Source organism: Zootoca vivipara, chromosome 10, assembly GCF_963506605.1.
Source record: "Zootoca vivipara chromosome 10, rZooViv1.1, whole genome shotgun sequence".
In the NCBI taxonomy this organism is placed as follows: domain Eukaryota; kingdom Metazoa; phylum Chordata; class Lepidosauria; order Squamata; family Lacertidae; genus Zootoca; species Zootoca vivipara.
The window spans coordinates 48,518,511-48,534,134 of record NC_083285.1 but is presented as its reverse complement, the minus strand read 5'-3'; the positions used below and the strand labels follow the sequence as shown (position 1 = coordinate 48,534,134).

General features: G+C 45.5%; 1 protein-coding gene across 1 annotated transcript in view; it reads right to left on the bottom strand.

Annotated features, from left to right (window-relative positions):
- Positions 1–6: 6 nt before the first annotated feature.
- The window catches only part of ALDH1L2 (aldehyde dehydrogenase 1 family member L2), a 30,338-nt gene continuing 14,720 nt past the window's right edge, over positions 7–15,624 (bottom strand). Inside the window, exons 11-23 of the mRNA XM_035128107.2 lie at positions 14,885–15,004; positions 13,170–13,297; positions 11,061–11,211; positions 8,959–9,029; positions 8,734–8,839; positions 6,777–6,864; positions 6,543–6,636; positions 4,759–4,858; positions 4,229–4,327; positions 3,273–3,438; positions 2,535–2,640; positions 1,988–2,187; positions 7–1,026 (exon numbers count right to left, since the gene is read on the bottom strand). Of these exons, the coding sequence (XP_034983998.2) occupies positions 971–1,026; positions 1,988–2,187; positions 2,535–2,640; positions 3,273–3,438; positions 4,229–4,327; positions 4,759–4,858; positions 6,543–6,636; positions 6,777–6,864; positions 8,734–8,839; positions 8,959–9,029; positions 11,061–11,211; positions 13,170–13,297; positions 14,885–15,004 (1,485 nt within the window). The 3' untranslated portion in view covers positions 7–970. The remainder of the gene's footprint in view (positions 1,027–1,987; positions 2,188–2,534; positions 2,641–3,272; positions 3,439–4,228; positions 4,328–4,758; positions 4,859–6,542; positions 6,637–6,776; positions 6,865–8,733; positions 8,840–8,958; positions 9,030–11,060; positions 11,212–13,169; positions 13,298–14,884; positions 15,005–15,624) is intronic.

Below are 15,624 nucleotides of genomic sequence, written 5' to 3'. Positions count from 1 at the left end.
CTCTGCATAACACATTCAGCACAAATATGATTTAATAGTATAATTGGAATTCACAGCTATGTAGATTTCTTGTTGGAGGAAATGTAAACACATCATAAAATAGTTGCTATAGCTTTCATATGCATAGTAGAACACAGACGCTAAGTTCTGCATATCATACAAAAAACATAGTAAGTGCACTTCCTTGAATTTATGTACAATGTTTATGGCAAATTGGTTCTCTGTGCTGCTTAAAAACTTGCATTGCAGGAAGAAAAGAGGCATAATGCTGGTGTGATGCAATCTGTAGAAACTTAAGTACTACTGTATGTGACTAATTTGGAGAAACAAGGGACATTCAATGCTGAAGAAGGCGATAGCTCAGTGGTAGAGCATTTGATTTGTATGCATAAGGTCCCAGGTTCAATCCCCAGCATCTCCAGGTCAAACGGAACATCTGTCCAAAACTCAAGAGCTGCTGCCAGTCAAGACAGACAATACTGGGCTAGATGAACTAATGCTGTGGCTCAGCATAAGGTACCGTAGTTTCCTACGTCCGTTGCTTCTCACTTGGGCAAAATCTCCATTGTAAAGTCCAGGGATCTGAGGTTTATATGTCACCACTGGATGGTTCAGTTGCTTTTATAGGTGATGACATTCAGGGTAGCGGAGACAACGGTACAAAAAAGCTGCAGAAGCAGATAATTTCACAGTAAAGTCTATGACTCGGAAGTGATTCCCTACTGAATGCATACGGAACTCTGCTGGAGGATCCACATCATAAAACTGTTTGGAACGAATGGCATAGCTGGGGAGAGTGCCTTGTTCCTCTTGTGAATGCAAGAGTTCTTCATGTTGCTCAGTGCGATGAGGTTCTGACTTTGCGTTTATGTGCCAGTGGAAGTTCACGGTTTTGCTGTTGTAATTTTGGAGTCCTGTCTTGTGCTTGGTGAAGTGTTTTAAGAACACTATGCCACCCCAGTCACGATGCTTAATATTCCACGGTTACAGCTTTCGTTCTGAGATACTCATGAAGCGCTTCTTCACCTGAAGAGAACAAGAGCATGGGAACAATTGTAGACCACACATATTTTCTGCACCATCTACTCATAAATTTCCAGCACATTTAACACACATTTAAAACTTGTGGCTTTCCATGAAGAATCCTGTGAACTATAGAGCTAGGATTCCGAACGCTGTGAGGTAAATGTGTGCCTTCTGCCTCAAGTGCTGGGTTTGCCAGAAATAATTTAGCAATGAAAACCTAAGCTTGTAACATTTTTCACAAGACTTTTTTTTTAAGATACATAGATGTGCCTTTCTGGTCACATCCACACAGTATGTTCAAGGTGCATGGCTTCTTCCAAAGAATCCTAGGAACTGCAGTTTATTCCTCATTGAGCTATAATTGCCAGGATGCATAGCAAACTAGAATTCCCAGGATTCTTTGGGGAAACCATGCACTTTAAAGTGACAGATGGATAAAATAGATAATTAAACAGTAAAAAGCCTCAAGCTACTTGACCCTAAAACAAGTAGTTTTATGGTTTAAAACAATATAAAGCCAGAAAAATTTAAACAATTTAAAATGCATAAAAAGAGCATCCAGCAATTCAAAATGCATAAAATGCATATCCAGCAACATTGATAAGACCAGGTCTTATCCATCCCACTAAAAGTTGGGCACCACTATAGTATTATTTAAAGGTGCTTTAAATGCATGGCGTGGGTGTGATCTTTGCTGAAAAGCAGCTAGCAATAACATATAATGAGATCATAGTATTAAATAACTAAGAAACTTTAAAAGGTAAACATAGGTTTCAAACCTCTGACCCAAGGTAGGGACATGGTGACCTGCTGATGTTGGACTTCCAAGTCCCATCAGCCCTAGCTAGCAGCCAGCAGGGATTATGGGAGATGTAGTCTAGCACTGTCTGCAGGTGCACAGCTTGCCCACCACTGCACTGAGCTTTAGATTTCTCTGGATCTTAAGTAAAATGCAACTTACCTAAATCTTTTCCAAAGCCAGACTGCTTGAATCCTCCAAAGGGGGCGGCCACATCAGTTTTGTTATAGGTGTTGATGAAAACTGTTCCAGCTTCCAGCTTATCGCTGACGTAGAGAGCTTTGCTTATGTCTTTGGTGAAGACCCCTGAAGCCAAGCCATATTCAGTCCGGTTGGCTCGTTCCAACACCCCATCAACATCCCTGCAATATGAGAGAATGATCTGCCGTCAGTGCAGCAACATGGAACGCAGCAGAGACATTGATCCAAGTCCCTTTAAGCTGCTTTTCATCAACAGATTTCCCCACGCGTTATTTGGTTCTGCTGCTTCGTTATTATGTGTTTAGAAAGCTTGACTAGAAAGCATCCTCTGCTAAAATAAGTAATCGATATGGAGGCATCCCATACAAGTAGGAATGAAGGTCAAAACAACGACACTTTCCAATCACAGAGGCCTGACTTTGTAAGCCCTGTTTGGGCACTGGACTCGCATGATTAACTGTTGCATGGAGAATAAAGAATAACATCTTTAATCTATAGCAGGACCTACCCATCTTTGAACTTGGAAATGACCATTACAGGACCAAAAGACTCTTCTTGCGCAATGAACATATGGTCTTCAACATCCGTGAATATTGTAGGTTCCATGAAGAAGCCTGATCAAAGAGAAGATGGTGTGGCATGTGCAAAACTGAAATGATTCCAGACATTTTCTGTCTTGACAATTATTTTTTTAATGCTTTTATTTCATTTTACAGGAATTTTCTATCCTGATATACCATTGAGGCTATGTTGTATGTGCCTTCTGTAGCACACTCCATATGGTGACATCATTAAAAGTGTTAATTCTTTAGTATCTTATCCAGGGCTGCAGCATTTGATTGGTCAATCAGATAAACTGATTTAAAGCAAAGGGTGTACCCAGTTTAATCCACTAAAATTCATACGAGGGGAGAGTGCTGTTGCACTCATGGCTTCCCAATGGTATATGGTTGGCCATGGTGAGAACAAGATGATGGACAAGGTGGGCCTTTGGTCTGATCCACAAGGCTCTACCTGAGACAAATTCCCCAAATGAAAGCCAAGAATCGAACAACAGGCATGAGCAGATTGGACTTACAAATTTGTAGCCCATGTTGCCTCATTAGGTAAGAACTGGTGAGGAATCTGTGGTCCATAGGAGAATACCAGTATATATATATATATCACACACAACCCCCCCCCCAATACCACCACCTGCTTTTCTTTATCAATCTGATTTATGGATCCTACTTAGATCATAGTTTACCTGGTCTACCTACTTTTCTTCCTCCATATACCAGACTAGCCCCTTCTTTCACGCCAGCTTCACAATACTCCAGAAGCTTTTCCAAATGTCCTTTATGGTTTTGTGGACCATGGTCTGTAGATCTGTCAAGTGGGTCACCAATTTTCATCTTTTTGGCTTCTTCCACCTACGGATTCCACCAAAGGAGAGGAAAAAGTACCTGTCAACTACTAAAACCCTTTTGGGCAATAATGTTGGCATCCCATCTGAAGAAGTCGTTTGTAACGAGGTGTTAAAGTTATTTGGAGAAGAAAGGGAAATTGTCCTTTGTCCTGCTTGCTAGAGGACTCTCACAAAATGGAACAGAAGCTCATATTCTTGGCTCTCGTGCCAATCAATAAGTAGCCCTTTAGATGGGAGAGCTGTGTGCTCTGCCCCCTGCCCAGGCAAACTCTTAGATACTACATGGGCCCCTCAGACATATGATTTGTGCCATGCTGGGGCCAGCAATTTATACTACTGTAATATACTCATGCCCATAGAATTCGACATACCAGTTCTCCCCTTGTACTAACACCAGGCAAACAGACAAGTCGCTTGGCAAAACTTCCAGGGGTTTCAAACAAAGCAAAAACACTGTGAAACTATTGGGTGGTTAACCAGTGGTCCTCCAGATGTTGCTGGACTACAGTTCCCAGCATCCCTGACTGTTGGCTGTGCTGCCTGGGAGTTGAAGTCCAACAGCATTTAGAAGGCCATAGGTTAGCCACACCGGGCTTAGCCCCATTTCTGCCTTCCCTGACCAGGTGCCCTTCAGATGTTGTGGACTACAACTCCCATCATCCCTGATCATTGGGCCAGGTAGTCTGGGAGTCCAACAACCTCTGAAAGGCACCATGTTGCCTACCTCTGGTGTGTAGTGGAAAGGCTCCTAAGGCAAAAACCATGTTTAAACTCTCACGTTTTAAATTTCTTACCACTCTTCTAACAAATTCGTCGTGGACTGATTCTTCCACAAAAAGTCTGCCGGCTGCAATGCAGTTCTCTCCTTTGTTGAAGAAAACGGCTCCCATGCCCTGCATTGGAAGAAAAAGAACATGCCGTGAGCATGCTTTTTGTGTGTGTGCTATCTTAAGCTATTTTTTCCTTCCATTTTCAGTTTCTTTATGGAAGCCTGTGAACATATAGAACATACAGTGAAAATGAGCATTTTTACTTTCTACTAACTATTAATTTAAAATGTTCTTTATACCTTCCTTTTTCTTACCAGGTAAAGGGGAAGGGATTGGGCTGTCTATGTTTTTATTTTACGATGTATTTTGAGATTTTTATGTTGTGATTTTATGTTGTGAACCACCCTGAGATCTACGGGTATAGGGCGGTAAGCAAATTTAATAAATAATTATAATTTCAGAGCAGTGTCACAACCACAGTTCTCTAGAGCAGCAGCACAATGTACAATACACTAGGGAAGAAGTTCACCGGAGCCTTTTCAAAGCTGGCTTACCATTCTCACAGCTTTGTCAAGTTCACAGTCATTGAATATGATCAGCGGGGATTTCCCGCCCAGTTCCAAAGAAACCTTCTTCAGGTTGCTGACAGCGCAGCTGTAAAAAGGATGATGAAAATGTTCAGAATTCAGTCTCATTCCTCCTGATAAACAGTGAGGGGAAGTTATATAAACTTATATAAGTAAGCATATTCTGTGAAGGGAATAGGGGCCTCTTAACAACAGTGGTGGACTTGGGTACTATGGATCCCTGTGCGAGGCCAGAATTTGGCATGCCTGACCCCCCCCCCCAGCCCTCTCACCTCCTTTCTAAAGGCAAGTAAGGAGGTGCCTGGCTTTGGGAAGGAGGTACAAGGGACAAGGGTGTCGCTGTGGTCTAAACCACTGAGCCTCTTGGGCTTGCCGATCAGAAGGTCAGCAGTTTGAATCCCTGTGACTGAGTGAGCTCCCATCGTTCTGTCCCAGCTCCTGCCAATCTAGCAGTTTGAAAGCACACCAGTGCAAGTAGATAAATAGGTACCGCTGCGGCAGGAAGCTAAACGGTGTTTCCACATGCTCTGGCTTCTGTCACGGTCCTTCATGCGCCAGAAGCAGTTTAGTCATGCTGGCCACGTGACCTGGAAAGCTGTCTGTGGACAAATGCCGGCTCCCTCGGCCTGAAAGCGAGATGAGTGCCGCAACCCCATAGTCGCCTTTGACTGGACTTAACTGTCCAGGGGTCCTTTATCTTTACCTTTACAAGTGCTCTGGCAGGGTCCTAGAGCCCTCTCATCTCCTTCCCAAATCTGGCTTTGGGAAGGAGGAGGGAGGACTCTAGGACTGTGCCAGGGCCACACGCCTCCTTCCCAAAAACAGTGCTTTGAGACAGTGCCCAGTGCATGCACATCACTTGCACAACCCTAAATCCACCGCTGCTAACAACATCACCACCCTTAACAGACCACAGCTTCCAGAATTCTTGGCAGAAAGCCACGACTGGTACCAAAACAAACCAAGTTCTTTTTGCAGGTTGAGTATTACTATGGCTCAGGTCCAAATTTCCTCCCCCATTCACATAATGGAGAGAACAATATCCACCAATTCCCTGCTCTGCCTGCAGCCCTTGCCCAGCACCAAGGCCCATGGTATATCCAAGGGGCACCCGACTTGCAGCAGCAGATTTTTGCGGGCAGAAAAGAAGGTGGAGGGCCTCTTTTCAAGCCATGAAAGGAAAAGTAGCATCCAAATCAATCTCTACATACAGGTCACTCTGTAGAGGCACAGAAATTGTGGCATGCCAGGTGCTGTTGGACTCCAATTCCTATCAGCCTATTGCCAATGGTCAGAGGTGATGGGAGTTGTAGTCTGGTGGGATCTTGACAGCTACAGGTTCTTCCACCCCTATAATGGTACCTTGGTTCTCAAATGTCTCTGTTGATGAACATTTCAGAACCCAAACACCGAAAGCCCGGAAGTAAATGCTTCCATTTTCAAACGAGCATCGGAAGTTGAACGGCTTCTGCTGCGTGTTTTTCATTTTTCTCATTTGAATTCGCAGGCAGCCCTTTGCACCTCGGTTTTCTAATGTTTTGGAACTTGAATGGTCTTCCAGAATGGATTATGTTTGAGAACCAAGGTACCCCTGTACTTTACATTGTCAGTGTAGGGAGACACATAGCAAAAGCCACACAGCTAATGGCTAAACGAAAACATCTCCATGTGAAGGCCATGCTCTAAAAATGTACAGCATGCAAAAATGGGGGTGGGGAGTGGGGGTGGGGGGTGGGCAAAGAATACCTTACCTCTTCATGATTTGTTTCCCAATTGGTGTTGAGCCAGTGAACCCAAGTTTACGAATGTCTGGGTGTTCGGACAAGCGTTGCCCTACTAAACCTCCTGTGTGACATAAGTAAAATTAAATGTTGAGCTTTAGTGTCATTGAGGACTTTGTTTATTTCAGTGATTTAGTCGTGCTGCACCCCATTCCCTCCATCCTCTTTGAACAGAAAAGAGAAACCGTTGCATAAGTGCTTTACCTGAACCAGGCAGAATATTGATAACGCCTTTGGGAAATCCTGCTTTCACAGAGAGCTCTGCGAACTTTAAGGCAGTCAGTGGAGTTACCTACATAAAAACACACACCATGATTTTACCAGACTGCCTGCCTGCCTGGTATGCAGACATACAGGCAAAGAAGACAGTTTAAGCCAATTATAACATTGTGATAACATAAAACCAACACAGATGATCTATGCGTATGGTATATGGAAAATTGTAATGTTTACAAAATCCTGTAGCATGGTTTAGGGTTGTTGTTTTTTTTTAAAGGAATTGTATTCCCCCCCCCCCCGCTCCTGTCTCTCTTTATTGTTCTTGTTTTCATCTAGTTGAGTTATAACACCTGCCTTTGTATTTTTGATGTTGGAGGACAGAATTGTGTGTGACTGTGCTGTGGAATACACTGCCTCATCATCACCACCAGTAGCCTTGAAGTAAGATTCAGTTGCCTGTCTGGTCAGCTTTTGTTGAGGGAAAAGTGTCAGGAGTATGGGCAGGAGTCAGGCTCTGGGGCCTGTAGTGCTTTGCAGGACTGGGGCCTGCCTCAGCTTGTGCTGGAGAAGCAAGGAGTGGTCACTCAGGTGAGGCCACTTGATACCTCACTGCACCTGGTGGCAGGAGCTGGGAGGGATAAAAGCTCAGCATTTCCCTTCAGCTCTTTGCCATAGCAACACTACCCCTGCCTGGTTGCCTCTGGCTCCTTGGACCCTTGCCTTGCCGATGCCTTGCCTTGCCTTGCCAACGCCTTGATCCTCGACCCTTGGACCCTTGCCTTGCCAACGCCTTGATCCTCAACCCCTGGGCCTTTGCCTTGCCGACGCCTTGCTCCTTGACTCCCAGACCTTCGCCTCTGCCTTGCTCCTTGACCCTGCGACTGCCTGTTGCTGGACCCTCAGCCCTGCACCTGTTCCTGCTTCTACATCACCATCTTGCCTCTGGTCCTGACGTCCTCAGTCAGGGCTTCAATCGCCCGCCGACCGGACCGTGACAAAAAGAAAAGCGCACTGCCTTGACTCAGGCGGCAAAATGTTTTGAGATGGCCCTGGTAGGATTTCCCTCCTCAGAGTGTGAAATGTGATTTCCATTGTTAACCCTCCTCAACAATGGCACATTCTTCTTTTATTATTCTTCCTTTAAATTATTATTATATTGGAAGCTTTTAATATTTAATGCTGTTTGTTTTAATATTCGATTGGGAGCCACCCAGAGTGGCTGGGGAGACTCAGCCAGATGGGCGGGGTATAAATATTAAATAATAATAATAATAATAATAATAATAATAATAATAATAATATCTGTGCACTTTCTATCAAGGTCAATCAGTGGATGACATTGGTAGAAACTGTCTGGGGCAGGGGTGGGGAACCTTCATTAGCCTGAAGCCACATGTCGGTGTTGGGTGGGGTCAGAGGCAAAAGTGGGCAGGGCAATGAACATGAATTTGCTTTAGTACTAGTTACAGGTAGGTAGCCGTGTTGGTCTGCTGTAGTTGAAACAAAATAAAAAAATTCCTTCCAGCAGCACCTTAGAGACCAACTAAGTTTGTCATTGGTATGAGCTTTTGTGTGCATGCACACTTCTTCAGATACCTTCTTTAGATAAGAACTTTAGTACAGCAGCCTTGTTTCTGGATACACATCCCTGCCTTGCACATCCCTTTCTTGACTTTCTTGATGCCTTGTTGGCGTTCAAGGATTTACTCCAGCTAGGTAAAAGAGCAAGGTAGGTGGAAAGGAGGGCTGATACGGGTTGTGGTTTGGGGAGACAGGTGTGGCTGGGAAGCAGGCCGCACCTGCTTCCCAGCCACACCTGCAGAATATCCCAGAATCTCAACAGAGAAACCCAGAAGCCTGCATTTCGTCCCTAGTCATAAGGTAGACTGTAGACTGGAGGAATCCCATATATCAAGACATTATCAGCCTGCTTGATGTTTACCTGTGCTGGTTTCAGAACTAAAGTGTTGCCAGCAGCCAAACACGCTGCACTCTTCCACGCGAGCATCATCAGTGGGTAGTTCCAGGGAATGATGATTGCACAGACACTTTAAATTGCATGGAGGGGAAAAAATACAGAAATAAAATGGGTTTTTCAAAGAAATTTGCTATTAGTTAAACACTGAATCTTATCTAATTCCGTTAGCAAAAGAAGAATTTGTCTTACCCTAGGGGTTCTTTCTTGGTGAAAGTTAAGTTATGGTTCGGCCGTGCATGGTTAATTGGAATGGTAGACCCCTAAATGAGAAAGCAATCATCATTATTTTTAAATGAAGGTGGTAAAAGATGCATCCATCATATCATCACATTTGTTTGAACAACATGTTTGTTGTTAGCAGGCTCCTCCAGATGGCCTGTTTATTGATTTGCTTGCACAAAGCTTACTTGGAGGTTACATTATATGCAGTCTTTATTGAGCTTTTCCTCTGGTTTGTTTCCACTTAATCATTCATTTGTCGCACATCATTCAGTGCTTTTCCCTGTCACTTTCCTAGCTGCTAAAAGTCCAATTATTTTAAAGTGGGTTTGCTGCTCTGGAGCAACAAAACACTTCAGTCCACTTAAGTTGCGCCAACCAACAACAACAACAACAATAATAATATTTATACCCCACCCATCTGGCTGGGTTTCCCCAGCTACTTTGGGTGGCTTCCAACAAAATATTAAAATAGTCCGTCAAACATTACAAACTTCCCTAAACAGGGCTGCCTTCAGGTGTCTTCTAAAAGTCTGGTAGTTGTTTTTCTCTTTAACATCTGGTGGGAGGGCTTTCCACAGGGCGGGTGCCACTACTGAGAAGGCCCTCTGCCTGGTTTCCTGTAACTTGGCTTCTCGCAGCAAGGGAACCGCAACTGCCAGAAGGCCCTCGGCGCTGAACCTCAGTGTCCGGGGAGAGCGATGGGGGTGGAGACGCTCCTTCATGTATACTGGACTGAGGCTGTTTAGGGCTTCAAAGATCAGCACCAACACTTTGAATTGTGCTCGGAAACGTACTGGGAGCCAATGTAGATCTTTCAAGATTGGTGTTATGTGGTCTTGGCAGCCGCTCCCAGTCTAGCTACCGCATTCTGGATTAGTTGTAGTTTCCAGGTGACCTTCAAAGGTAGCCCCACATAGAGCACATTGCAATAGTCCAAGTGAGAAATAACCAGAGCATGCACCACTCTGGCGAGACAGTCTGCGGGCAGGTAGGGTCTCAGCCTGCGTACCAGATGGAGCTGATAGACAGCTGCCCTGGACACAGAATTGACCTGCACCTCCATCGACAGCTGGAAGTCCAAAATGACTCCCAGGCTGCGCACCTGGTCTTTCAAGGGCACAGTTACCCCATTCTGGACCAGGGAGTCCTCCACACCTGCCTGCCTCCTGCCCCCCCCAAAACAGTACTTCTGTCTTGTCAGGATTCAACCTCAATCTGTTAGCCACCATCCATCCTCCAACCTAAATCTACACACTTCAGTCCTTCCTGCAAAAGACTGACAGTCTGGAGGAATATCAGGTGATGTCCCTCTGGCCTAAAGAGGGAATTCCGGGGTGAACAGTCACATTAATGCTATTTGGGTGGAACTCCGTAGCCCTATGCAGGGCCGGTTCTTCATAGACCCCCGGTGGCGCAGGGCACCATGGCGCCGGCCCGGCAGGAGGGCGCCGTGAGCTGCGCCCGCCCGCTGGCCGGCCGGTCCGCTGCGCAGCTGCGCGCTGCGCCCACCTGCCCACCGCGCTGGGAAATGGGGCGGGAGGGCGCTGGAGAGATCGCGCTGTGCCTGCCCGCCCGCCACACAGCAGCGCCGCGCCCACCCGCCCACCGCGCTGCGAAACGGGGCGGAAGGGCGCCGGAGAGATCCGGCGCACCATGGCGACGGGGCGCTTAAGACGGCGCTGGCCCTATGTAACCTTAGCTGATAATCTGTGTTGCAAGGAACCTCTTTTTTGCATCTCATTCCTGGCCATGGATTGCCAATACCTTCTATAGCAGGTAACAGAAAGCAGTGTATAGCTTGCTTAAAACGGCCTCGCGGTCTAGCAGGCTTAATAAGTGCCTGCACACCCCACACACCCCGATTCTATAGGAATCACGTGTGACAATATGATACTCCTGCAACAAGCAGGATCTTGGAAGGATATATCTTTTTCTCATACATCAAATGAATAGGAAAAATATATTGATGGAATCCCATGCTAATTCTCTGAAAAGGACCAATGTGTGCAAGAGCATGAATCCCCTTGCTGTTTTCCCAAGGATCAAGGCCAACTCAAATGTTAGCTTGCCTGTATTTTGTCACACCATCCAGCAAAGTATCGGAATGTTTGCACTGACATTCCGATGTGGGTCTTCAAAGCCAGTGTGTAAACAGCTCCTGAATCAATAGCTTCAATGGTTGCCAATTCCTCTTGGTGTTCTTCCATCAAATCTGCAAGTCTTTAAAACGAAATAATGACATACAATGTAAAACATAAAATGGTGTGTTTGTAAAGCCCTATATCCGAAGAGCAGAATTTATGCTGCAGATTCATTAATATTTTGAGTAGAACCAATGGTTTTTAGTGAAATGACCAAAGTGTGTGATTTGAGAATCACTTTTATGCTGCAAAAGCACAGAAGATGGGTTGGGAAAGCATTCTATATTTCTATGCACACACATACGAAATCAGAGGGGCAGGAAAGATAGCCAGGTCAAATTGTCAGATTAGAACCATGAAGCTCACTGGCTGACTTTGAGCCAGGCACTATTTCTCAGCCTAACCTACATTGCTTTTCTGGGTCTTGAAGTTCTGAATTACCAGGTCTTTATATAAAACAGACAGATGTGTCAGAAATCTATTTTTCTTCCCTTTTTGATTTCTGGGTGCCATTCAAATTAGTGCACATAGACAAACTTGCTGCAGTTTTTAGTTCACAGATATTTTCCTTACAATGTGCTGTTCTGCAAATAAGGTAAAGGTAAAGGGACCCCTGACCATTAGGTCCAGTCGTGACCGACTCTGGGGTTGCCGCGCTCATCTTGCGTTATTGGCCGATGGAGCCGGCGTACAGCTTCCGGGTCATGTGGCCAGCATGACAAAGCCACTTCTGGCGAACCAGAGTAGCACACGGAAATGCCGTTTACCTTCCCGCTGTAGTGGTACCTATTTATCTCCTTGCACTTTGACGTGCTTTTGAACTGCTAGGTTGGCAGGAGCTGGGACCGAGAATCGGGAGCTCACCGATCAGCAAGCCCTAGGCTCTGTGGTTTAACCCACAGCGCCACCTGCGCTGTTCTGCAAATACACATTGATTAAAACATCCACAAAAATGAGATCTTGATGTAAATGAAACAATCATTTCAAGATTCCCTTTTGCAGGTGATTTAATCAATGCACATAGGAGCAGATGTGCTTATTTGCTTTGGTAACGTGTGTGTGTGTGTGTGTGTGTGTGTGTGTGTGAAAATGGTGGCAAACTGCATGCAAATAAAAGAAAAGAGAGATCTGCAGGAAAAATGCAGCACAGAAAGCCGATTGTCAAGGGTGTTTCCCAGCCAAAGGAATGCACACAGCAGATAGTCATCTATTGTCAAAGCTGACACAGTCATTTCTATGGCTCTGAATACCCACACACCCCAGTCTAGCATCTAGGCAGCTATTCTCGGGTCTGCACTGCACTCTATGGAGCAGCTGCAGCAACAGGGAGCCACTCTACCAGTTTATGAACTTCCTCCCAATGGGATGCACACACGTAGCCAGAGACTACATCTGTGTGGAAGCTGCTTTCGCTCTTCCCTCTTCAATCCCCTCCTGGTTCTGGGAAATAGTGGTGCAGGAAAGGGTAGGGAAGCACTTGGCTCTTCACTTGCCTGACCTGCCTCTTCCTCCTCTTCTTCTGACGCATCCTGTGCTCCACCCTCCAGCTCTGAAGATTCCCCTGCCTCTGACTCTTGCCACCTGGCTGGTACACAGTTCCCCACAAATCACTGCCCCCCCTTCCCCCAGTGTGCACACTCATTAATGTCCAGCCAGTCCCTGACACTGATTTAGATGCAATAACGATTCAATGAATAATTGTAAGTGCTAAAATAATAAAGTATTAAAATTTAAATAAATAATAATTATAAGTGCTCCTAGGGCAGGTTTCCATAATCAGAACTCTGCTCCTTTACTTATTCCAGAACCTTATATGTGCAGAATATCCACAGAATCTGATCTTCTAACTTAGGGTTATTCTCTCTCTCTCTCTCTCTCTCTCTCTCTCTCTCTCTCTCTCTCTCTGTGTGTGTGTGTGTGTGTGTGTGTGTGTGTGTGTGTAAGATTACTGCTTTATTCAAATAGGGCATAGCGTGATTTTACACAGGCAACAAAGGAACATACAGACCTGCAACTGGTTTCTTAGGCATGCCATACCTGTACAATATCCTCCCTCTGTCTCTTGCATTCATCTTTCCCCATTCACCATGCTCAAAGGCATTCTTTGCTGCTGCAACTGCTTTGTCAACATCATTCACTGTAGCGAGCGACACTTTGGCAATCACCTGCCATAAATACAGAGAGAGGCTTGGTCAGAACTAACCTTGCTGCTGAGCTTACTTCCTCCAACGCAAAGATGCCAGCAGGCAGAGCAATCCCAGGCCTCCCATTTGGTGGGCTGGGCTGGTGGCAGGTGTTTGGACTGAGTGGAAACATCCCTTCACTTGGCTGCCCTGGTTGTGCTGGCTTCCCATTGGGCACTGCTATACAAGCTATACACTCTTGAGAGTCCCATGGACTGCAAGAATATCAAACCTATCCATTCTGAAGGAAATCAGCCCTGAGTGCTCACTGGAAGGACAGATCCTGAAGCTGAGGCTACAATACTTTGGCCACCTCATGAGAAGAGAAGACTCCCTGGAAAAGACCCTGATTTTGGGAAAGATGGAGGGCACTAGGAGAAGGGGATGACAGAGGACGAGATGGTTGGACAGTGTTCTCGAAGCTACCAACATGAGTCTGACCAAACTGCAGGAGGCAGTGGAAGACAGGAGTGCCTGGCGTGCTCTGGTCCATGGGGTCATGAAGAGTTGGACATGACTAAATAACAACAACAACAACAACAACAACAACAACAACATACAATCATCATTCTGTTGGCATAAAGCTCCTCTTTCCACTTGGCAGTATTGCTGCTGGGGGAGCCTAGTGGAAAACCCTGTAAAAGGGCTGTTCCAAGGGTGGGATGGAGGCAAGGCTGAGTCATCCCAGGATCCGCTGGACCCCAAGTCAGTCTCAACAGTCATCTCAAGCTGGTGTTGGACCCAATCACTGTGCCAGCCTAGAACTGTCACAGGTAATCATTTGTAATATGGCACCATGTGCGAGGACAAAATTTGGCACAACAGAAGGATCTTCTCAACCTTGTGCCCCCTCGGCTCAGCACCCTGTGCAGGGGAACTGCCCGCACCGCCCTAAATCCAGCACTGCAGGGATCAGGCTCCATGATCCTTCTGCTCTTGAGAGTGGGACTCAGACCAATGGCTTCAAGATACAAGAAAGGAGATTCCGACTAAACATCAGGAAGAACTTTCTGATGGTAAGAGCTGTTCAACAGTGAAACCGACTCCCTCAGAAGGTGGTGGAATCTCCTTCCTTAGGGGTTTTTAAGCAGAGATTGGATGGCCATCTGTCTTGGATGCATTAGTTGAGATTCCTGCATTGCAGGGGGTTGGACTAGATGACACTTGGGTGCCCTTCCAACTCTACGATTCTATGATTCCATCACTCTGTAAAGTCCCACTGGCAAGGAGACGGGAGTTTGCCTTGCACTCTAATACACTACACTACAACAGGGAAGAGAAGGGGTGGAGAATCACTCCATCAGTGCAGCTAAGAGATGAACAACTTTTTGCACCTCCTAATTTAGAGCTTTTCCACCCCACTTGGCCATAAGAAGAGCTACAACGTGTAGACATTGTGACCAGTGGCAGTGTGTTATTACCTTTTCAACTCAGATTCTCAAACAGGTTGCTCTGGCACAACGGAAGGGATTATTTGTATAGTATTTACTACATTTTAAAAAGAGATCTGTATAATCCAGATACAAAAAACTCAGAGAAAGACAATGTGGACACTAAGGGTTAACTCACAGATCCATCGGTTGGATTTATAGAATCGTATGTTCTCCCATCTTCAGCATTCACAAACTGCCCATTAATAAAACACTGATATGGCATCTTCACAGTCATACGGTTGACATCTTTTGAAACCTAACGGCAAAACAAAAACCACAAGCTTCAGTTTGTCCTCTGAACTAGCATGTGTGAACTATGCCCAGTGAACTTCATGCAAAAACCATTAAGCAGAACAAACACATATTTTGAACGGTTCCAATTCATTTGTAGCCCATATTAGGATCCAAATGTAATTTTGAGATCCCATTGATTAGTGTGTAGGATTTAATCTTCAGTTTACCTCCAGACAAGTTATCTATATGTCAGGTGATTTGATTCTAACAGCTACAGTTGTACCTTGGATCCCGAATGCCTTGCGAGTCAAACATTTTGGCTCCCAATTGCCGCAAACCCAGAAGTTATTGTTCCAGTTTGTGAATATTCTTTGGAACCTGAACATCTGACGTGGTTTCTGCGGCTTCCAATTGGCTGCAGGAGCTTCCTGCTGCCAATCGGAAGCCATGCCTTGGTTTCCGAACGTTTTGGAAGTCGAAAGGACTCCATTCGACTTCCGAGGTAAGACTGTACTAGAATCAATATTACTATCCTGGTGCCTTCCAGTTGGGGCTGATGGGAATTATAGTCCCAAAGCACAGCACACTATGTCAAACTATGCCTCAGCTCACAACAGCAGCAACCGGACTCAACAAAGAGCA